The sequence below is a fragment of the Eurosta solidaginis genome, chromosome 4 (genome assembly GCF_040869045.1).
Source record: "Eurosta solidaginis isolate ZX-2024a chromosome 4, ASM4086904v1, whole genome shotgun sequence".
In the NCBI taxonomy this organism is placed as follows: Eukaryota; Metazoa; Arthropoda; class Insecta; order Diptera; family Tephritidae; genus Eurosta; species Eurosta solidaginis.
The window spans coordinates 170,679,972-170,705,492 of NC_090322.1; the positions used below are offsets into that span (position 1 = coordinate 170,679,972).

At 40.2% G+C, this 25,521-nt stretch overlaps 2 protein-coding genes and 1 long non-coding RNA gene across 4 annotated transcripts in view; 1 reads left to right on the top strand and 2 right to left on the bottom strand.

Annotated features, from left to right (window-relative positions):
* Positions 1-25,521, bottom strand: part of Es2 (ess-2 splicing factor homolog) — a 174,993-nt gene that overhangs the window by 92,329 nt on the left and 57,143 nt on the right. The gene's annotated exons all lie outside the window — the stretch shown is intronic.
* LOC137248329 (uncharacterized) lies at positions 4,111-4,668 on the top strand. The gene is made up of 3 exons (XR_010952155.1): positions 4,111-4,226; positions 4,302-4,476; positions 4,540-4,668. It is a non-coding gene; the product is annotated as an uncharacterized lncRNA (long non-coding RNA).
* LOC137248330 (sepiapterin reductase-like) lies at positions 16,081-17,295 on the bottom strand. The gene has a single exon (XM_067779198.1). It carries the CDS (start codon positions 17,122-17,124, stop codon positions 16,306-16,308), a length of 819 nt encoding a protein of 272 aa, XP_067635299.1. The 5' UTR covers positions 17,125-17,295; the 3' UTR covers positions 16,081-16,305.

A 25,521-nucleotide genomic window follows, 5' to 3' on the forward strand; every position in this document is an offset into this window, starting at 1 on the left:
GAAATAAAAAAGAAAAATTATTAAATAATTAAAAGAATCTGGCTATTCACGTAGGCGTGCTTATCAGGTCATCTGCTTTTACTCTATTCCAAAAGCAAAATGAGCTGAACAGAAATAGTTTTTAAACAGATAAATTTATAAACATGGTGACGTGAATAGACCAAACGTTTTTCATTTAACTGGACCTTCTTGTGAGCACCTTGTTTGACAGTGTATACTACAAAGAATCTATATTCTGGTTTATGAACGAGCCCTTTACGAATATTCCAAATATGAACAGCGATTCCACAAATGTTTTAATGGAAAAGAATGTTCCACGCATACGGAATGAATAAGTTAATACGCTCAATGATTGCAACATTAAAATCGAAATAATACTTCGTAATTATGCAGTTTAGTACTTTTTCATAAAATCGCATTTTTTGACCGCATAATTCCATCTTTTATAAAGCTTCTCTTGTCCTATACAAAATCAAAAAAGATAAACAAAAATATTCAAAACGTTTTAAATTATATATTCTTACGAGATGCTGTAGTTGTTGGGCTAAATGCATCCACATAACTTTTGTCTGCAACAATGATACAACTTTCATAGTAATACCCTAGCGTAATAGCCGAGGCAAAGCGGGATTTAATTATCTAGCACATGCTAGATCTTGTCCCTTTCCACCTTCGTCATCCCCGAAAATTGGTGGTGGTTCCGCTATTAAAGCCTGGGAAACCAGCTAACATAGGAGATTCTTATCGTCCGATATATCTCCTATCGTCATTAGCCAATACACTTGAAGCCATTTTGCTCCCCTTTTTCAAAGCAAATTTGAAACTAGCCTGTCATCAGTATGGCTTTAGAAATCTTCATAGCACAACCACCGCGCCAAATGCCATTAGCACCCAGATAAATTGCGGTTTAAATCAAAACCCCCACCATAGAACAGTACTCGTTGCGCTAGACCTATCAAAATCTTTTGATACGGTCAACCATGGCACGTTACTGCAAGACCTGGAAGGGTATACCCTTCCCCCAAGTCTTAAAAGGTGGAACGAAAATTATCTGGTGTCCTATCTCCATTTTTGTTTAACTTCTACATATCAAAGCTACCTTCGCCACCAGAAGGAGTTAATATCGTTTCCTACGCCGATGACTGTACAATAATGGCCACAGAGCCAGGCCCACAGATCGATGAGCTTTGCAACAAAATAAACGGCTATCTCCTGATCTCTCCATTTTTTTTTTATTTACAACATGGACGTCCCAAATGTCGACCATTTTGAACATCCACGTCAATGGCACTACGCTATCGATTGTCTTACGCACCAAAATCTTGGGTGTGACGTTTGATCAGGATCTACATTTTGGTGAGCATGCAGCCGCAATTGTACCAAAAATCCTCAAATCTCTTGGCAGCACTTGGGGTAAAGACAAAGAAACTCTCATTACAACTTACAAAGCAATTGGCCGCCCGATTGCATGCTATGCGTCCCCGATATGTTCTCCAAGCCTAAGGGTTCCTCACTGTAAGAAAATACAGGATTGTCAAATACTGCCCTCAGAGCCGCCACGGGTTGTCTTATGCCCCCAAAACACCATCTACATAATGAGGCGAGAATAATCCCCATCAGCGAGAGAAATGAAATGCTAACCAAACAGTTTCTGTTGAATACTCAGAATCCTGGGCATCTGATTGATGAGGCCATACCGCTCAGTGGCTTAAGCCTGCACCTAAGAACACAGCCATATGAAGCTAAAAAGCACAAGCAGGCCCTAAGTGAACTCCACAAACAAGCGTCGGACCTCTATGCAGGAATTGCCCGGTAAATCCTGTACTCAAAGAACAATACCCAAAACTTGTAGAAGAGGAACACACACTCCCTAAGGAAACGCGAATCACTCTAGCTCAGCTTCGATCTGGATACTGTAACAGGTTAAACTCTTACCTATCCAAAATCAACCCCCACATACAAAACGTATGTCCTGCTTGTAACGTGTCCCCACATGACACCAACCATCACTTCAACTGCATTGTGGAACCAACGCCTCTAACACCGCTCTCATTATGGTCCACCCCAGCAGACAGCAATTTTCCTTGGACTCCCGTTATTGATGACAATTTGTGATGGGTCGCACCTATTGGATGGGGCGAAGCACTACTACAACAACACAACCACCAACATCATCAACAACAACTACTACTACAACAACAAAATAGTATTACCAGCGCATATCATTGTGCCTAATCATGCTGGTGATGGTGTCTGTGGCCTTTCCAGCAAGCAACCAACAATATCTGCAATAAATTGCACGAATGCATTCTTTTCGGCATATTCGCCACAAAATGTTAAACGCTCTTTATTATTTTGGCGATGCCATGTGGGTGTATCGCGTTTAACTGCATAGCAACTCATAGATTTGAAATCCGGTTGATTATAGGCAGCTTGGGTAACATTTTCCGCAGTTGTTTGGCTAGTCAATCCCAACAAAACTCTAAAGATAAACAAATGGAGCAAAGTTTGTATTCAACATACAAAATTGAATTTTTTTTTTTTATTATTTTATACCTCACCCCCGTGTATCGTGGCGCCAATATGGTGCATATAGTCCACGAAATGCAGGTACAAATCTAATCTCTGAACGCTTTGCTGTCAAGCCAAATTCCGCATTCAACATTCCCGACGAACAAGAAGATGATATCGTAGAAGTTTCTCCCAGATATGTGTTTAACACCTCAACAACGTTGTCATTGGAATTAATTTCTATACTTATGCGCAGTCCTTGCTTTAGTTAATTAACTGTGGAACCGGCATTACAAATAGCATCTTCTAATGAATAATAGGTAGGCGATTTTGGCTGCTACTACAAATACCTCATCGTGTTAGGTGTTTTACGCACTCGGTGGAACCATGTTTATATAAATTTGTCAGTTAAAATTTTAAATAATCAACAAATATATACAGAAATGTGCTGCAATTCAGTTTCGAGTGAAATTGCGTCTTGCACCCGGCAAATCTAAGTAACCTCAACCCCCAATTTCAATCGAAAGGGAATTACAGCACATGCCTGATAATATATGGAACATAGTTCATATTAAGGTGCCGATTAACAGCCTGGGTTTTCATATGCAAGCTCTAACTAACTCTTGTTGCTATGCCATTACTTATTTCATATTTATTTGACTAATGATTAATGTGAGCAAAGCAATAAGAGATTGAAATGATTAAATCTTTAAGAATGACGCCATAACAAACGTGCGCATAATTTATTTGTTTTGCATGTTGACTGTACTTTTTCATGTATATTTATTTGATGCTAATAAACAATTTTTTTTGTATAAAAGTTTAAATTATTGATTACATTTGGGTTTTCCGTAGAAGTGTCCACCAAGAAGAAAAAGTAAAATTATGCCTAGGATTATAGATGTTCAATTATTTGACTGATGTAGAAGCTATTAAAGGATAGTCAAATATACTAAGTTACTAAACTATTTTTTTTGGACAAGCGCTAATACCATTTCTCAGCTTGATTTGTGCAAGGCGAATCCATACCAGGTGGCAGCACCGCGTCAGCTGATTGGAACTTTTTTTTTTTGCAAAAGATTGTATTATGTCAAACTCAAGGCGAATTCAAAATTGTTTATATTTGAGTGTTTACAAATAATTGGTAAGTTATATTTTAAAGCTTTCGGTGTTTGTTAATAAAACGAGTGCATATTTACGTAAAAAATAGTATAAAACTTGTTTAAAATGGGAAAGTGCGTTATTTACGTAAAACCAATTGAACGAGGGACTGGGTCGTTCTTATAGGTGCCTGCCGACGAACAAAAACGTTTGTTGTGGGAAAGCAGCTGCCAAATGTACCTACGAAGGAAAGATTTCATTTGCGCAGAACATTTTTCGCGCGCGGACATGATTTGTGGTGGAAGGAAGGCAAGATTACTGCCAAAAGCAATACCATTTCGGCCTTTGGCAAATGATAGAAGCACTGTTTGTACGCCGGCAACTGAAGCTTTACACTGCGATCCATTACAAAACGAGTAAGTTGCCCTGTTACTTTCTAGTTGAAATGCATACAAATATGCATTTATACACTAAATATGTTTTTTAACTAGTTCCGGGCAGTTTTCCCAAATGGACTTTGTATGTACTGAGGACACTTCTTTGGCTACAGCAAGTAAAGATGTCCAAACGCAAACAGAAATAGAGCTTGTAACGGACGCTGAAACCCAAACCCAGTAAGTGGCTGTAAAAAGGAATTGTGAATTAAAGTTTAATGCAATATCTCTTAATATTTTAAAATATTCTTGCAGCTGTATAATTTTTGAGGAGCTAATGGATCCCGAAATTAGGATATTAAAAAACAGATAAAACAACTAAAGGAAGTCAACAAAGAATTGCGTCGTGAGCGTGACAAATCCAACCTTGTGCTCAATAATTTCAGAAAAATATTCACGGAAGGTCAAATACAGAAGATGGTTTTTCCAGGTATGTTAAAGGTTTTATTTTTTTTTTATTGATTGTGTGAGTAATTTTATAATTTAAACATAGATCGTAGGGTCTTTTGGGACTGGAAGGACATTTCGAGTGCGATATGCCTAAATGCGGCTGGACCGAGAGCTTATCACCACCTTTATGACAAGGGGTTTCACATCCCCACGTCACCACTTTACAGCGTTGGTCTCGAAATACCGATATGAGCGAGGGTCTTCTGGCTCCATCATTCGATGCGTTGGCACACATGTCTGAACTCACTGAGAGTGACAAAATGTGTGTTCTCTCTTTCGACGAGATGAAAGTCGCAGAGGCGTATGAGTATGATGAGCCAAGAGACCAAGCTCGACAGCCAGCGAAGATGGTGCAAGTGGTGATGGCGCGAGGGTTGATTAAGTCATGGAAGCAGCCTGTATTTTATGCTTTCGATACAAAAATGACGAAGGATATATTGTGTTCCATTATTGTGTCGTTAAAGGACATTAACGTCACAGTGGTAGCCGTTGTTTATGATCTGGGATCCACAAATCGCTCCCTTTATAACCAGCTAAAGATAAGCCTAGGTAAAATAGCACTTAATAACTTTCTTGGTTTTTAAATTATGCTATGTGAACGATGGTCAAATTTTTTCCCTTCTTTTCAGATAAGCCTTGGTTTCAACACCCGTCGGATGAGACCCATAAAATCCATGTATCAAGTATGCCAAAAAGACACGTACTCTTTTCCATTTCCGCAGACACTGCAGGTACATTTTCTTGAAGCCATTTTATTTTAAGAGTTAAATCATGCTTAAAGGCAATTCTGACATACGGCGCAAGTAATTCACATTTTAATTCACGTTATCATGCATTCACGTTATTAAGCAAATAGCAAATGCATATTTAAAACCATTATGCAAAAATTTTGTTTTTAATGAAAACGTTAGAATCGTCCGACTTTGACATAACACATTGAATTTCGAATTTCGATTTTGACATATAAAAATGTGGCGAATACAGAATTTCGCCCAGGCCAATTATGATTTTGCCATTAGTCCATCGAAATTACAAAAACAAAATACATGGGAAATGTGTGTATGTTGCCATGCTGCCACCTGTATAAATTCGCCAACTATGCGTCTGGTGATCCCTTTGGACGGCCACTTCTTGGCTTGTACTTCACCAAGCCTTCCTTGAAGTGCAAAACGGTTCTTGGGGCGGTGTCGCAGGATAATCCTGTGAGTTTTGCTAGCGTTCGGACGTCTTTTAAATTTACATTTTTAAAAATTAGTTATACCATAAGTTATGGCATAAAAATTTTAGCACTAAACGGCTTATGGACAATTTTCTTATATCTTAATATACACCCATTCCATATACACGGACGGCACAAAGCTAAACGGTCGAGTTGGAGTATACTCAAGGAACCTTGACGTCCAGCTCTCCTTCAGACTACCCGACCACTGCAGCGTATTCAAGGCAGAGGTTTCAGCCATCATGGAAGCCGCAGTTAGGATAGGTACACACAATGTCGGCAAAGAAATCTTTATTTTCAGCGACAGCCAGGCTACCATAAAATCTTTTGGCTCCTACTCGTTCAATTCTGAACTAACACCAAACTGCTGCCGATATCTTCAAGAGATGAGAGAGAGACTCGCTAGGCAAGGTACAACCAGGCAGATTCTTTCCCGGCCAAAAACGCTTAGGTATACCCCTGGCCACATGCAAGATAATGCTAAAAGATCGCATCCAACGTCAAGCCGACAAAAGATGGCTACAAATACCGGGGTGTCGGACATCGAAGGAAACCTGGCCAAAATAGGATCCTAAAAGATCCCGTCATGTGTGCAACCTAAGTAGGGATACAATTTTCACACTTGTGGGGACACTAATTGGGCATTGCCTTATAGATAGGCATGCAGAAAGGTTAGGAGCGCCTTATCGTCGATGCTGTAGGAGTTGTAAAGTGGATGAGGAGGAGGAGGAAACGGTGGTTCACCTCATCTGCAACTGCCCGGCACTAAGTGGCGCACGGCAGCGCTTTCTGGGTCCTTCACACACACAGAACTAGATATATATTTCGCTGTAGAAATATCTTTTAAATGTTTGTTGGGTTGGTTGGTTACTGTGCTGCCCGACTATGGAGCTGGGCCCAAGTAGCGCTCTAGGCGCCATTTTGATGCACTACCTCCTGGAACCAATTACGTTTTGGATTGATGTATCCTGCGTATAGTTTTACTCAAATCACTTGGTTAGATCAATAAACCTGCTGATGTCCTTGATTCGGCAGTTTGACACCGCCCTTAAGTCCGGAAACACTGCCTAGAGTTCGGGACCGAAAGTTCGCAAGGGCTGGGCACTCGCAGAGAAAGTGAGTAACCGTATCATTGTAGGGGATACCCATTCTATTCGCATGTGTGCCAACGGCCAGTGCCATGTAATAGTGGCCGTGATTCTGTATATTTCTTTCCTAGACCTATTTACTAGGTCATCGGTTCTCTTCCGGTTGTAGTCTGGCCATATTAATTTGGTGGTTCTACAGGTGTCCGTAGAGTACCAATCGCGGATTGCTGTTTTCCTTAGATGTCTCTTTGAACTGATGTGAGTGGTCGATGCACCGCGACTGCTTCCGTGATGTCTAACGATGCCTCTTCCTTTGCTATTTCATCCGCTTTTTCGTTGCCGTCAATGTTCCTGTGGCCGGGTACCCAGCTGAGAGTGACAGCTGCCTGGTTGGCTGCTTCACGTAGCACCCTCTTACAGTTATCGACGACTTTAGAGGATGTGTACGGTGATTCTAGCGCTTTGAGTGCCGCTTGGCTGTCGGAGTATATAACTACCTCACCGTATATCCGGTTCTGCAAAAGGAAGATACACACCCTCTCTATTCCTTGCAGCTCTGCTTGGAAGACGGATGGGGGCGTCTTTTAGTTGGTTGGAGTAGACACCTGCACCGACGCCGCAGTCCATTTTGGACCCGTCAGTGTAGATTAAGGTGGCATCCTCCCTGCCAACTCTGTCGTCCGCCCAATCCGTTCTAGAGGGTATCTGCACCTTGCAATTTCTGTCGAAAATCAGTGTTTTTGAGAGGTAATCTGTTGTCGAATCCACATCGGTGAGCCTTGTTAGGATGTCACTGTGGCCATAACCTTTTTCTTTCCAGCATTTAGACTCCCTTAGTCTGATGCTGTGCTGATCACTGTATATCTGATGTGGAGGGTCAGTGGCAGCAGGTTAAGTATAACGTTTAGTGCATCCGTCGGGCACGATCTAAGTGCACCTGTTACCCCTGCGCATGCTGCCCTTTGTATTGTGTCTAGTTTTTTAGTGTTGTATTGCTTGTTCAGGGCAGGCCACCATGCTATGGCTCCGTACGCCAGGATGGGCCTTATGACGGCCGTGTAGAGCCACATCATAAGTTTTGGCTTTAGCCCCCAATTTCTGCTGACTATTCTCTTGCACAAGTAGTATGCGATATACGCCTTCTCTACTCTTTTTTCGATATTGGTTTTCCAATTGTTGGGTAAACAAAATCCAGCTGTTGTCGTATCTGCAAATTATCTATAGATAATAAAGAACCAATGTTGCCGTACAAAAAAGCCTACCCCAAAAGCGGCCTCAAAAACTGCTTAGTAGTTTAACTGGAGTTTAAGATTGACTAGAGTTTAAAGAGTTTAACCGAACTTAGTTTAAGCTTAGCTTAACCAACTACTGATAGATGGGAATGAAAAAGCGGATGAATTAGCTAAAAAGCTTGAAGCTTGCTCCGTAGACGTTCCAATTAGACTGGCCGAGATTAAGCGAAGGCGAGTGGTGCACATGATCGACCAAGCAGGAAAGACGTGGGTTCAAGCGCGGGGCTATAAAGTGTCGAAGATTATGTGTTGTTCTTACAACCTTAGACTAACAAAGTTGCTTCTATCATTAAAAAGAGAGGATTGTAAACTCATGACGGGTATTCTGACTGGACACTGCCTTCTGGCGTCACATGCCTTTAAATTAGGCTTGGTCAGTGATAGCTGATAAAGGAAGTGCGGGCTGGAGGAGGAAGCGATCGAGCACGATCTGTGCTCGTGACCTGCGCTTGTCAGGCTAAGACTCCAGCTATTAGGAGTGATACAGCTGTCAGATCTAGAAGCAGCAAGTGGCTTAAGTCCTAGAAAGCTTCTAGTATTTGCCAAGAGGACGGAATTATTTTATAACATAGGTCCTGGTTTTTGATAGGGCTTTGCAGTTTGGTCGTTAAAACAAACTTCTGGTAACACTACGGACTCATTGAGTCTGTGTGAGGTCCTCATGGACCGGCCAGTTCAACCTAACCTAACCTAACCAACTACTGGAAAACCGGGCCTTATTTTTTTTAACCTATATTTATTATTCATAAAATGGACAGCGCAACACATACATACGTACATCTGAAGTATTAACACTTTTCGGAGTGATATCAAAACTACGAACGTCAAGTTCCGGCCGAGGAAACATCAACAACTTTCTTTTACTATTATAATTATTTAAATTGAACTTTTTAGTATAGGTTTTTTTAAAGGGATATTTTAACACAAACATTTGTTTCTGTGTACAAAGCTTTATAGCTTCACAGCGTCGGCATTCCAATAGTTAACCTCACCTACTCGAAAAGAATTCTGTTACAAATATGAACGTATCATACACAAATCTATCATGCGATGATCCCGCAACCTCAAGTTCCTCATGGGACTGGGAGGGCGGAATGGCCCAGAAGGTTCAATGTGGCGTTTCTTACCGGGCCTATAACCGCCAAAGGACATTCAACATCGATAACACTCCCCAAAGCCTTTTGAGAGTGTCTTTATCGTTACAAGAAAATGGAAGATAGAGTTCGGATTCATTATCATGCAAATTATCGATAGTATTTCAATATTATCACTCTTGATTTTGAAGTATTGCTGTAGTTACTTCAAGGCATCTATGAAAAAGACAAATCATCTAATTTTTTCGGAAAAAACTACAGTTGTCGCTTTTTTCACCTCTATGGAACAGGTCACAAGCGGGAACTACAGTTTTAATACATATTTCGAGCGCAATTTGCCGGGGCATCTGAATTTTCACTAAAAAAATTGGTCTTGGCAGAAAAATCCACTTTCGGAATTAGGGGACCAAGGTTGGGAGAAATTTGAACTTAGATTACGCGGCATGGTAGGTCAGCACAATGAAAAACGGAGGCCGCCTAAATAGTTCCAGACAATTTTTATTTGTACTTTATTTGTACTTACATGACCACTCCAATTAATGGGCGACCGAGCTTTGCTCGGCAATCCTCGAGTATGCCGTATAACATACTGTCACGGATATTAGCATCACTAAGTTATACCATCACTAAGGCGATGCTAAGGCCATGCCAAGCAGTATTTACGTTAATAATCAAATCAAGTATACACATATATAAGGCAGCCCAGAGAGATGTCACACACAGATGCATTTACTTATACGCCTATGTGCGTGCGAGAGACTGTAAACTACAAACATTCACATCAATAATTCAATCTTTATGTATCTACATAAACGAATAAATAATTGCGTCTACACATATGTACCATGTACGAATACGAGCAGCGGAAAGTCAATGCGCAAACACATGCATATATATGAGAAGTTTGAGAGCTCATGGACAATGCTAGTACATTCTGGAAAAATGCGAACGAGGAAACCAAAGGGTATAAAAGGCAACAGATGTAGAGGCGCTGAATTCAGTTTGATTTGAGATTTAGATTAAGCGCTATCTAGCGAGCTATAGCAGTATTATTTTGAATAGTAGATTTTCATTTGAGCTGTCAATCAGTTTGGTTATTAAGCAAGCTATTCGTTCCAAAGTATAAGTGTTATTGTGAAGTACTTGAATAAAGGCCATTTTGCATTATTACATATTGGAGTTATTTATTCAACAGTTTAGCGATACGAACTTAGCAGAGGGTTGCAAATAAGAGGATTTGCAGTAAATTCGTTACAAGTGGTGTCAGAAGAGGCATTGTTGAATAAATTCCAGAGGACAACAAGGACATGGCAAAGTTCAGTGAATTAAAGATCCAGCAACTAAAGAAGGAGTTGGAGAACCGTGCATTGAATACAAGCGGCGTTAAACACGAACTTCAGGCACGGCTAAGAGAGGCAATGGAAGCAGAAGGAATTGATGTGGAAGAGTATGTTTTTCATCTTGATGGCGAGGAGACAACAAAAATTGAAGAAAAAAACGAAACACCGCAGACGGTTACCAGCACAGACTTGAACATGATATTGGCTGCAATATCTGCACAAACATCGACAGTAGCATCAATGTCGTCACAAATGTCATCACAACTGGAAGAGCAGAAGACATATATGGCATCACAACTGGAAGAACAGAAGACATATATGGCATCCAAGGTGGAAACTCAACTGGAAGAACAGAAAACGTATATGTCATCTCAACTGGAAGAACAGAAAACGTATATGTCATCTCAACTGGAATCGCAGGAGAACCGTAAAACATCGAAGATTGAGGCACAAGAGGCACGAATATCCGAAATGTCGGCACAAATATCATGGCAGATCTCTGCTCAACTGGAAGAGCAAGAAGGACGTATTTCCTCGAAGTTGGAGGCGCAAGATACAAAAATTTTACAGTTTGAAGAAAAAATCGAGGCCGAGGTGGATGCTTTGAGAGGACGTATCGAGCAGTTGCAACTAAATCGCCCAGCAGTTTCAACGAGTAATCCAAAAGTAAAAACACCATCCTTTGACGGTTCTGTTCCTTTTCAGGTCTTTAAGCTACAGTTTGAGAAGACCGCAGCAGTGAACCAATGGAATGCTGAAGATAAAGTTGCAGCTCTGTTCGTGGCACTGAAAGGGCCTGCCGCGGAAATCTTACAGACCATCCCAGAGTATGAGCGGAACCACTACGAAACATTGATGAGCGCTTTAGAGAGACGTTACGGAAGCGAGCATAGGAAACAGATATTCCAAATTGAGTTGCAAAACCGCTACCAAAAAGCAAATGAGACATTGCAGGAGTTTGCTTCAGATATTGAAAGATTGGCTCATCTTGCAAATGCAGACGCACCCGTGGAATACACTGAAAGGGTGAAAATCCAGAGCTTCATAAATGGCATACGAGATGTGGAAACGAAGCGGGCTACATATGCGAATCCAAAACTAACATTTGCTGAAACGGTATCGCATGCTCTGATACAGGAAACAGCGTCGCTTCTGTGTAAGCCAGTTTTCAAAGCACGCCGTGTGGAAGTGGAAAGACCAGATTGGGTAGACACAATTTTGGAAGCACTGAAGGGATCACAACAGAAAAATGCCGGAGTTATTAAATGTTTCAAGTGCGGCAACCCAGGTCACATTTCACGTCATTGCGATCTTGGTCCTAATAGTTCCAACAATGTGGGTGGCCGTAAACGCAAAGCTGGCGGAAATGAGCAAGAGCGTGTCGGATGTAAAGAACGAAAACTTGCCCCGGCTATTGAATGTCCTGTGATATCTGTGTCGCAGATTGGAAGGAAATCAAGCAGTCTTACCATCAGAGGGAATGTGGATGGTAAAGAGCGTGTACTGACTGTAGATACGGGGGCATCTCATTCCTTGATTCGATCTGATTTGGTCTACAGGAGAGTAAAGTCATTACCTGGAGCAAGGTTGCGTACGGTCACAGGCGAGTATAATCAAGTCCAAGGCGAAGTGGTATGTGCGGTATTAATTGGGAAAGTCATGGTTCTACACAAATTCGTTGCGGCGGAAATCGTTGATGAAGTCATATTGGGAGTGGACTTCTTGGTTGACCATGACATCAGGATCGATATGCGGAGAAAAATTATGCGCTATAAGAATCAGGACATACCACTTAACTTTAGTTTGGAAAAAGGGTTCAGCAGTAATCGGGTACTGGTGGAAAAGACTCGACAAAGACCACGAAAGTCAAAGGCAAAGGTTGATAGATCGAATGGGCCAAATAAATCAAAATCAAAAGTACCTGCGAGAGAAACACTGGCATTGACAAAACCTAAAAGACGCAGGAAAATGAAGCAACGAATTTCCGAGAAAGAATGCGAGGGTAGTTTCAAGCCGGAGTGCACTACTGTTGTGAAATGTGGGAACGATACCGATTATGCAAAGCAAATCCGTCCAGCGCAAGCTCTACGAAGTGGTTCATTGACCAAACAACAGAGTGTGAAGGAACGGCCCAGGGTAATGAGAAGTAAGATGAAACACTGGCATGACAAGAACTTTAATTCGGAAGGTTTCTTGGCGGGAGATTTGGTACTGTTAAACATCCCTCACCGGCGGAAAGGTGTTCCAGCTAAATTTCGGTGCAGTTGGGAAGGCCCGTACAAAGTTGTGAAGAAGATCAGTGATACCAACTACCGCATACAAACCACTGGGAAACCACGGGTTAGAAGAGTGGTACATTTGGAGATGCTAGCGGCAGTTAGATCGGGAGATTTGTCTGATCGGGGCGATCAGACTTAGGTGGAGGGCAGTGTCACGGATATTAGCATCACTAAGTTATACCATCACTAAGGCGATGCTAAGGCCATGCCAAGCAGTATTTACGTTAATAATCAAATCAAGTATACACATATATAAGGCAGCCCAGAGAGATGTCACACACAGATGCATTTACTTATACGCCTATGTGCGTGCGAGAGACTGTAAACTACAAACATTCACATCAATAATTCAATCTTTATGTATCTACATAAACGAATAAATAATTGCGTCTACACATATGTACCATGTACGAATACGAGCAGCGGAGAGTCAATGCGCAAACACATGCATATATATGAGAAGTTTGAGAGCTCATGGACAATGCTAGTACATTCTGGAAAAATGCGAACGAGGAAACCAAAGGGTATAAAAGGCAACAGATGTAGAGGCGCTGAATTCAGTTTGATTTGAGATTTGGATTAAGCGCTATCTAGCGAGCTATAGCAGTATTATTTTGAATAGTAGATTTTCATTTGAGCTGTCAATCAGTTTGGTTATTAAGCAAGCTATTCGTTCCAAAGTATAAGTGTTATTGTGAAGTACTTGAATAAAGGCCATTTTGCATTATTACATATTGGAGTTATTTATTCAACAGTTTAGCGATACGAACTTAGCAGAGGGTTGCAAATAAGAGGATTTGCAGTAAATTCGTAAATTCATTAATCAAACTCTACTTTTTTATATGTACACTAGAAGACCCGGCAGACGTTGTCCTGCCCTAAATTTGGCCTATCTGCATACATTTTAATAAGCGTTTTCCGTCTGAATCTGCCCTCCCCCCTCTTCACTTTTTCCTGATCCTTTTATTCACTCCTCCCTCCGTCTTTTTCGCTTCATCTATCTCCATCTTCGTCTCATTCTATCTCTTTCTCAATCTCCTTCTCTCTTTTCTCTTCTCTCAATTTCTTCTCTTTCTTCTGCATCCCATATTGCCTGTCCCAGAGGGTGGTATGTATTTTATTCCAGTCCCAGTCCCATTCCCACTCCGAGTCTCAGTCCCAGTTCCACTCCGAGTCTCAGTCCCAGTCCTAGTCCTAATCCCAGCCCCAGTCCGTCTCTGGATAATATATTACTCTGTACTAAACCACTCATCAACAACTTTCATTTGATATCCATATTGTATAAACACTGTCTAGGCATACACTGGCCCACGTTTTGGCTGTATCTCGAGACCCTAGTCACCCATGGGTATGAAAATTACCCTCTACTAAAGCACTCATCAACAGCTTTCATTTGTTATCCATATTCTATAAACACATTCTAGGGGTACTCGGGTCCACGGCCTATATCTCGAGACCCTGTACGTCGATCGCAACCAAACCTATGTAGTAACCACCGCGTGAGGTTTACGCCACTTGTGTGAAAGTTTGAACACAATCGACCGACGCATCTCTTCAAACACCGGCGACCAACTAACACACATTTTAGCCTTTCTTTTTATATACATATCTATATGGATTTTTATTTTTTTCACTTCACTATAATAATAAACCGAAATGCAGATTTTCTTTGCTTTTCATAATCGGCTTAAAAATTGCACATGGAACAACCAAATACTCTCCTGAATAAAAAAAAATGTCATAGTACCTCTAAATCGCGGGCCCTCTCAGAAACCCCCCCCCCCCCTTCGTCTAACTACCCCAACCCTAAGTGGCAACCCTACTCAGAAATGTCCCTATTGTAATGCGGAGTGAAATACCTTTGGTTTGATACCCATTAGACTGGGTTGGTCCCCAAAAAAAGTTGCTAATGTCCGCCCCTAAATTTAAAAAGTATGGTGAGAGGGTTTCGGAAAAAAAATTTATTATTTTTTTTTGATCCTTCGAAATGTAACTTGGTTATTTGACGTCCGATTTTTAAAATTGATATGTCATTATTTTGGCCTTGAGAAGCTTCACATTTCCGTTTAATGTCATTTTAAGCTATGAAGTCGTTTTCACATGATTAGGTCAGCTAACAAAGTTGTACCCCCCTAAAGTATCCTTTTTTCCTTACCAAACGAAAGTACTTAAAAATTCAAGAAAATGTTGCTTTTAAATCATATTACTAGAGTAATAAACAAAGAAGTTATAGCTCTGTCAATATTTATTGCAACTGTTATTTTACCTGATTCTTATTATACTTATACCTGAAACTCATGATGAAATTTAGTATAACAGCTGTTATACGAGGTGAAAAGTCAGAATTCAGAGTCTGACTGTAGTCAGAAGAACTTTTTTTCGACCCAGTCTAATACCCATATCGGCATATCTTATTAAATTTATTTTTAATTTCGAATAGGTGGCAACCCTAAATAGCAACCGTATTCAAAAATGTCCCTATTGTAATGCGGAGTGAAATACCTTTCATTTTATACCCATATCGGCATACCTCATGCAATTTTTTTTTAATTTCGAATAGATGGCAACCCTAAATGGCAATCCTACTCAAAAATGTCCCTATTGTAATGCGGAGTGAAATACCTTTCGTTTGATACCTATATCGGCATATCTTTTGCAATTTTTTTAATTTCGAATAGGTGGCAACCCTAAATGGCAACCCTACTCAAAAATGTCCCTATTGTAATGCGGAGTGAAATACCTCTCGTTTGATACCCATATCGGCATATCTCATGGAATTTTTTTTAAATGGCAACCTTACTCAAAAATGTCTCTATTGTAATGCGCAGTGAAATACCTTTCGTTTGATACTCATATCGGCATATCTCATGCAATTTTTTTAAATTTCGAATAGGTGGCAACCCTAAATGTCAAACATACTCAAAAATTTCCCTATTGTAATGCGGAGTGAAATACTTTTCGTTTGATACCCATATCGGCATATCTCATGGATTTTTTTAGATTTGGAATAGGTGTCAACCTTGTGAAACATTCTGAGTGGAAACACCAAGGTAGAAAGCCTTAGAAGGTAATACATTATCTCTGTGCCAAATTTCATTTAAATCGGTTGAGCCGTTCCCGAGATCGTTCAGCTATACCAACATACAAGAATTGCTCGTTTAAAGTTATAAGATTAAATCGGTTGAGCCGTTCCCGAGATCGTTCGGCTATACAAACATACAACAATTGCTCGTTTAAAGTTATAAGATAAGATAAGATAAAACAACAACAAATTTAGTTACTTCTGCATTTTCACCAGTTTGGATGACTGATGAAAGCATTTCTTGTATTATTTTATTTCTAATAATTTCAATATTGCCAACAACAATAGCTTCATCAACTAACGTCATCATCTTCATCTCCATTATTATAATCAAATTGGCCATTGTTTTCAGAGAAATATTATCATACAATACTTTTCGAATAAAGTATTTGAGATAACATTTCACAAGTGCTACTCATAAGTTGAAGGTGTCATAATAGTCGACATCATGTCCAGATATGAAGGACATTTCCTCAAGAATATTAATTAGCTTAAGTGATGATTGTCGCACATTAACTCGTGGTAATTTTAACAATTTTTCATTTGAATCCAAATCCAATAAATCGATGGTATTGTTATTCAAATCCAACTGTGGTTTATGTGAATCCAAAATTCCCGGTGAATAACTGATTACGTTGACATTATTGCCATTTTTCTCATTAGCCATTGAACGGAAGTACATATCACGTGATTTCATGCAGGAACAAAGCAAAGAATTATAAATGAATGGACGAATCATTAGAGTGCTCGTGATGTTGACGACTAATTTTGCGGTCTTCGAAAACTGTGGTGCCGTTAGGAAAGCCTGATTGAGGGCAACGGATGCATGAAGATGCTCCTGTATAAAGGACAACCAATCGGCGGCGGATTGTGGTTCCATCAGTTTATCAGTAGCCATATTTCCTTCATTATGCAAGATAAAAGCGAACTCAAATTCATATTTCGTGGTTGCATATTTGTGCAAAATATTGGCGAGTCCACAACGAAAGTAGTCGTGAGCTGCCTCTTGCCACGAGTTAACCAACCAGCAAATGATATTGATGTCACGTTCAAGAAATTCAATTTCTTTTTTCACTTCTTGTAGACTTTCTTCAGACCGATCGATGAGTAGAACAACGGAACCTTCACTGAAATGCTGGCACATTTCGATAGCCAAATATTTGCTCAAGCCATTGCATACGCCACTTAATATGAAGAATGTGCGTTTTCTTAAGTCAGCTCTTTTAGAGGACATGATTTTATATTTGTTATTCAAATGTCTTTATTTTGTACTTATTCACTTTCTATATTCTTAGTACAAGGAATGTTATTATTGAAATAAATTAATTTTGTTATATATTAAATTTAATTACTAGTAATTGTCTTAACATTTCACACTGCACGGCAAAACTGAGATGAAACTTTCATCGGCTCATGGTTTTTATGGGAAAACTAGTGTTACGTTGATAATCTGTAAACAAATCAAATATAGCCATACACATCGGAAGAAATCGTGTTACTAAGCAAATAGCTGGCGGTGGGTAGACAAGCAGTAGCGCGCTACAGATAAGCGTCTGGAGCAGGGCTTGTCGGCTTTGGCAGATAATTTTATAGTGTGCTTGTATTGTGTACAAACTCAAAATGAAACCAAACCATTGAACAAATTTTCTTACAACACACACAAATTTCAAAGTTTTATGTTTTCATTCCATTCCATTCGTCTAATTCCAACACGCACATTTTGACATCCTGAACAAAAGTATGTTGTTGCTGCAGAGATGAGCGAACCGGCTATCAAATTACTATTGTGTAAGCTAAATTGAGTTGTATGAACACCACTCAATTTAAATTGAAATTGCCTCAATTTATTTTTCTGTTTGAACATAGTATAAGCTTCATATCTGTAGGGCGAATTGCAAAACAATAGAAAATATATACATAAGTCTGTGCGAAGCAAAAACCCCATTAGACGGTCGGATAGGAAGATTCGCACAAATATTCTACATAAGGCTATCCCATGTTTTTATAGATTTTTGTTGGTGCTGCGGTCCACTACATTTTTATTTGCCCTGGTCACAGGAAGATCCAGGGCAACGAGAAGGCAGGCGAACTTACATCAATCAAAAGAAACATACATAGTAGATTCAAGGAGTTAGCAGTCTCCTCGGACACCGAATTACGATAGTAAGAGAACAGAGTAAATAAATCTTTAGGACCACTGCCAAAATCACAAGACACTGATCACTTGGCCCGCATGCTGCGAGATGAGGATTCGTTTTAAACGTATTTCCAGGAGCTGCGGCGATGAGAGTAGCAAAGAAACAGTGGCACACTACTTGTGTGAATGTACAGCTCTAGTACATATCAGGCTTCTACCTATGGGCAGTTATATACTGCTGCAACTAAGCGAAGTAGCTCTGTAAAAGATATCAGCAGGTTCATTGTTCGTACCAAATGGTTTGAACGCAGTACCGACTAGCCATACTAAAACAGCAGCAATTGGTTCCAGGAGAGATGTGCATCAAAACACTCCGAGAGTGTTTCTATAATGAAAAGCTTCTCACTGAAAGCTAATGTGCCTTAAAAAGGAGCACGGCGTAAATTGGAAGAGGAGCTCGGCCTAAAATCTCTTAGGAGGTTATCACGCCTTGTATTATTTACTTGCGCTCGGACCTTTGGTGTCCGGGCAGCGCAGCGACCAACCAACCAACATGCGATGAAAAGTTTCCAAAATAGAAAAAGGGCATGTCATTTTTCTGAAAGGAGTACGAATTTCGATACAATACCATATACATATATACTTGATACCGATATCTACATTATTTCGTTCCACACTTTTAACGGTATTTTTTGCACCGAGTGCCCTTAACGGTATGCCTGTCGTAAGAGGCGACTTAAATACCAAATAAATTCAAGGGGTTGTGTACCGAAACCCTTTCAAGGGATTGCCAGTGTAATTTATAGCTTCTCGAACCCAAGTTTCAACTTCGCCTACCCGTCGCGAATCATATTTTTTTAGCAGCCGATTCTCTGGCGACCACAAGTTCCTCATGGATCTAGGGAGTGGGATAGTCGGATGGCCTAGAAGGTTTCATGTTGTCATATTCGTTCAGTCGCTCAGAAATTGTTCCCAAAATGAGCGGGGTAGTAACTTTATGATGCTTGCTACCGGAACGTACCGGATCTATATCCGGCAAAGGATCATCAACATCGATAGCAATCCCAACAATCTTCGGGGAATGTTCTTATCGCTGAAAAAGAAGGTTGTGAGTACCAAGTACCCGTGAAACCCGATATGTAAACTTGCAGGTGTACGTCTGGAATACTAATGTTTTTAAATTAATCAGACCTCGCCCAGGGGCTGAAGTTGAGCAGAGGCAATTTACCAGAAACAAATACTTTCAGTATTTGAGAAAAGAACTTCTCCGGCTCCTTATTGGTAACAACAGATACTGCAAGTTATTATTATATTATCGGCCAATTATCGATAGCAAATTATAATCCACAAGTTATTGGGTTTTTCGCTGAGTCACCGGCTTCTTACTGGTTTCTTATTTGCTTGTCATCAACGGTTTACTAAAGTGTCATCGATTTTATATGGGTATCGATAACACACCGATATAAAAGTAGTAAAACTCTGAATGCATTATCTGGGTTCCGGGGCATAGGGGAATCGAGAGATAGCTGACGAACTGGCACGTAGGGGCTCAGCAGAGGGGGGTGAGGGAATATCCAGTGTCAAAGTAGGTATACCCATGGGGGTGGCCAAGGGAGTTATTCGAGATTTTTATGTGAACAAAGCCCGACAAAAATGGAGGAGCACGGCGGTTGTGCGATTTCAAAAGCCATTTCGCCGGACTACAACGAATGAAAAACAAGGTACCTGCTGGTGAGATCCAGGGCCGACACCCATACTTATAGAGGTCTGCACTGGTTACTGGGCTTTAGGCACGCATGCGGAAAAGATGGGTATTCCGCACAATGACCACTGCAGAAGTTGTGAGGACATAGATGAAAAAGAGACTATCGAGCATTTTCTGTGTAAATGCCCGGCGCTGGTTAGAACCCGTTTAAGATCATTTGGGAGCCCTTTTTTGGAAGATTAGCGGAAATAGGGACGGCAAACATTTTTGATTTTATAAACAACTCAGGTTGGTTGTAAAACATATCCATGTAGTAATCAGTAGGTTCACCCGACCATGGTCGCAGCCATTATACCTACCTACCTACCTGATACAATTTTCGATAACAAGTCGACAAATTTGAAAACACATTGATGATTTTATATGGCAAAGCAATAATGCGCTGATAATTAAATATAACCCCGATAACAAATCGATAAGCTTTCGATAACGAATCGATATGTGTTTGATAGCTTATTGAAAGCTTTGTGATAAATGAATAATATAATAAATTGTCTATGGTTTCACTAATCCTCCTTCCAAACACGACGTTGGCATCATGATAGGGACTATATATCTTCTGGGGAACTTTCTGCTCGAATAACTCAAGGGCCCTACCATCTTTTCTCCACATCATCCATCATTTCGAACTAACTATGGGAGCAATTATGATGAGGGTCTTTTAGAGCGTGACTTTTGTACGTCGAACTTTAACCCTTCAGTAGTTCATACCTTAGTTCGGGAATTTCAGACCATTTTTATTTTTATTATTGAATGCATGAAATAACGCTTTCCCCGCTTTTCGATTTCTTAAGGTTCAAACTACTATTATATTAGGTATCTTTTTCAAAAACTTTCTGGAACAGATCATGAAAATTAAATATTTCTAAAAAAATATATACATAAATGTAAGGCGCGATAACCTCCGAGGAGATTTTAGGCCGAGCTTCTCGTCCAATTTGCATCGTGCTCCTTTTTTTTTTTAATTTGTCCTACAAATTGGCGGGACGGGACCTACTTGTTTTATGCCGACTGCGAACGGCATCTGCAAGGCAGATGAGATTTCACTGAGAGCTTTTCATGGCAGAAATACACTCGGAGTGCCTGCCAAACACTGCCGAGGGGCGACCCCGCTTAGAAAAATTTTCTTCTAATTGAAATACCTTATTTCTAAATTTTGATGTTGTTTTGCCAGGGGCGCGAACCCAGGATCTTCGGTGTGGTAGGCGGAGCACGCTACCATCACACCACGGTGGCCGCCGTATTAAGTATTTCTAAGTTATGGTTTTTTTGGTGAGACACCCTGAAGTCAATATTTATAACACACATACATTTAAATGTACATATTTTGATGGCATCGCGTTTTTTATACTCACTTAAGTGATTGATAATCGCAATGGCAACCGAAGAGATCGAGGCATTTAAATGAAACCTTTTCTAATATTAGGAAAACTGTACCAATTTACCATTAAAATTTTTATATTTTGTACAAAAATAATTTATTTCCTGTTGTCATGTTGCTTTGCATTTAATTGGTGATTATGAAAATAATATTCAATAGATAATGCGAGGGGTCAACATCGGTTCAGTGAAAAAGTTAATAGAAATGTCTTTTACATTTGATGCAACGCGACGGAGACGACTATTCATAGCCTCACGGATGACATTGAGAATGCTTTGGAGTCTAAGAATATAGCCCTCTGGGCTTTCGATAGCACGACACGTCAAGCTGTCGAACAAGCTATGATTGGCAAGCATATAAACCCAATATTCATTCGCTGGGTGCTACTTAAGCTAAAGAGAAGATAAATCAGTCTTGAGCTGGCATGGACAACTGAGATAATTGTGGCTATGAGCAGATGCCCTTAAGGGGATTGTATGTCAATTCCTACAAAACTGTCGTTGTGCCTTTTAGCCGAATAAAAAAACTATACATGCCGAAACCATCCCTGAGGGCATCAAAATCCGGCTCTCAAAGGAAGCAAAACACCTTAGGGTCACACTGGACAGAACCCTCGCGTTATCAATGATGGTTTTATAAATCTACCACCTTCGGCTGCTAATTTATGTATTGACAATAACTGTATTCGTGTCGATGATTGTGATGTTGTGCAACCCATACTTTCAGTGCAGTCCGACGATATAGGGTTTAACGAAATATGTATGTGCTAAATTTTTGAAAGTCATTCTACCTGTAATTCTTACGCACGTAACCTATTTAATAAACTCTGTCCTAAAGTGATCCCAATTCTAAAATTCAAAACAAAGAGTACAGGCCAATAGTCATTCAACGTTTTCTCTGGAAGGTCGTTGAGCGCTTTTTGCATGGGCAGGTCGCTGCATACTTATGTGCTTCATGTTTCAGACCAAAAAGAAGCAAGTACAGCTTCTTCTCCTTTCTGTGGTAGAAGATATACGGGAGCGCTCAGACGATAACTTTACGGCTTTTCTAACCCTTCCTGCCCACTTGAAAGCCTTTCACTCAGTCGAAGCTGGATAAATTGGTTTATTTCTTTAGTTATGTAACCAACCTAATCAGTTCTTATCTAGACGGTAGAACGCAAGCAGTTTCGCGAGGTGTGCCTTAAGTTACAATCCTGGGTACAATCACGCTGCCGATGGTTCCCAATATAAAATTTGATTAAAGCATAGCATATACGGGGAATAGGGGACCTGAATTGCCTAGCTATTAAACCTTTTTAAATCGTATAGTAATAGACGACTAATATTTGGAATTTGGATTTGTGCGACTTTCATAAGCAGTTCCGCAGTTAATTCGCTTTTGTAAAGAGAATTAATGTCAATGACGTTGATTCCAACATGATTATGATATTAATTCTCTTCCGAGTTTGAAATTAATGTCATCTCTTTCTAAAGCGAATTAATGTCAATTGACGTTAGTTCCTTTGACACTATTACACGTCACCAAATTATGATCTGGGTCAAATAAGTATATGTATGACTTCTATGAACGGCGTATGTCTAAATCTTAGAAAGTCGAAGTGCATCGCCGTTTGAGAAAGCCGCTAGCTACAAATGGCTCAGATAATATTATGTTCGAGAATTCTGTTATAAAATATATTGACACGGCAAGAAATTTTGGTACAGTTTTTAACAAAAAAATTTACATGGAAAGACCATGCCTTTAGTATAGTAGGAAAAATGTACGCAATGCTCTGCTGGGCTGAATAGACTTGATCGCGTTTCTTATTACTCTGGAAAGTTGGTAGACATTTCCTTTTGCAACCTTTTAGAGATAAGAACAGCTATCACTTTAAATAAGATAATTTATACGAAGGAATCTCATTACCTATTTCGAAGGCTTCAATTTCTTCATTCAACAAGGTCTGTGAGAGGTCGACGAACAAAAGTCGCCCTCCAAAGGAATGTTATCATAACTGCGCTGATGTATGGCTCGGCATGATGGACAGAGTGAAAAAAAATATGGCATGGCCCTCGGATTATTCGAGAAGAAAGTTCAAGGGCAGATGTCAAAGGCGTATGTTGAACGAGGCTTAGTGATGAGCTGTATGGGTTTTATATGATATGAACATAGGTTTCGTAAGCCAGGCCATAGTTTATGAATTTATGGTGATCCTCAGGCTTTAGGAAATATTCCTTAACCCCGCCTGTGATTGTCATCAGAGGACGGCGGAGACCTCTTCTGAATTTGGAGAGAAAGGTAAGGGAAAATTGTATTTTCACAATCGACGTCAGTAGTTGCGAGCTATGGATCGCTGACATAACTTGCTGCGCAACCGCTTAAATAATCTAGGTGATTAAGCGCCCGATAATTATGATGATGAAGTAATTATTAAGATATTTATAAGTCGATAATAACAAAATCATCTACACCATCCATATCATATACGCTTGTAGTACTGTTTTGGCCTCATAAACATAATGTGACATATTCCTTGCCCAAAAACAAAAGTACCTAAGTAATTTAGTGCCTTGAATTTGCACCGTAGTATGGAGATAGCGTACTCGCTTACCTACGCATGGTCCTGGGTTCAAGTCCCGACTAATATTATAATGCTTTATAAAGGATTTTCTAAACGCGGTTAGCCCCGTGACAGTGGTTTGGTAAACACTCCGCGTGTATTTCTGCCATGAGAGCTTCTCAGCGAAAGTTCATTTAACTCGCAGTTGCGGTTCAGAGTCGGCATAAAACATGTAGGCCCCTTTCCGCCAAGTTAGCTTAGGTTGAAGTTGCCAGTCCATAAAGACCTGACATAGACTGAATGTGTCCATAGTGTCCAAACGTTTTCCAGTACCTAGCTTAATAGCTGACTGGAGATGTGTCAACTCTGCCGCTCATAGTAACTGTCCTAGCGAGCGGAGGACAAGAACACAGAACGTGCTCAACTTTTTTTCTTGCAGCTCGCACTTTCTACATTTGCTATTACTGATGAGGGCTAACTTATTTATAAGTGACGCCAGATGGCAATGTGCAGTTAATATGCCCATCGTGAGCTTGTCTCTTTAAAAATATGAGCCACTTTTTTAGTCTAATATCGTAGGATTTACACATGATCTTTGAAATTTTTCAGCCTCGCGCTTCTATCTACGCGTTTCCTGCTTGATGGGTCATATTCAACTCCTGTCTCCTTTTGATTTCTCCCAAAGAGATTGGGACGTCTAACGTCGATTCATCGAGTGATGCACCCTCCTTTCCAAAATCATCAGCCGTTTCGTTACCTGCTAACATTTTATGGCCGCGAATCCAGCATAGATGTATGAGCTGCCCTGAGCGAAAGCCTTTCTAATGCTTCTTCACATTTCAGGACACTTCTTGATGAAGTACTGTGCCTATTTACTATTACCTTGATCGCCGCCTGACTATCTCCATATATATGGACGAGACTGCAGCTTAAGCACGCTTCTTCGGAATTTCTCCTGCTTTTTTCACGGCTACCATGTACGCCTGAAACACACTGCAGTGATCTGACAGTCTGTCGGATCTACTTATTTCTGGATCGATACAGTAAACAACAAACTTCCCGAAAATTTGTAGGAAAAATCTAAAAGTAGCACGGCAAAAATTGGAAGAGAAGCTCGGCCCATATCTTCTAAAAGGTATATTGCGCCAAACCATCATTATTAAATGCGTCAATAAATATGTTGCGTTGGTTTTCACGTCATCGTTCTTCTTGCTTCTTATTCTTATATTGGCGTCACTCGTTTCTATGTATCCCAGCATAGAAAATGCGAGGCAGTCATGCAAATCGACAGTTTCACACCACAGGTTTAATTACTACCTCCGAACTGATGGTCTTACTCGGATGCAGCAGCAGCGCTTAAGTCTGAGCTAATGTATTTACAGTAATCAAACAAGGAAAGCGACTATCTCAGAACTACCTACGACTGGACCAGTTGAGAACGCGTGCAAAAAGGTCTGTAGCGAGGACCAATTGCCATTTCATAGGACATCACAATGTTAAAGGTCCATTTGGAAACACTTCGATGGAACAGAATTAAAACTTGTACCGTCTCTAAGGCCCACTTGCAGAACGACAAGTTGACTTTTTAACTCAGAGTAATTTAAAAAAATTGTCAAAAATGCAGTTGTCGCTGCAGTTTATTTAATACCAAATACAAAAACTGATACGTTTACGTCCTGTTCTCGCCTTTTCACGTGTCACGGATATATTGGCTTTTTTAAACCTAGCTGTACTTGTACACAGGGTATTATAACTTTGATTGGATAACGGTTGGTTGTACAGATATAAAGGAATCGAGATAGATAT

Coding starts and splice junctions, on each gene's coding strand:
- LOC137248330 (XM_067779198.1), bottom strand. CDS start 17,124: ATGTCCTCTAAAAGAGCTGACTTAAGAAAACGCACATTCTTCATATTA.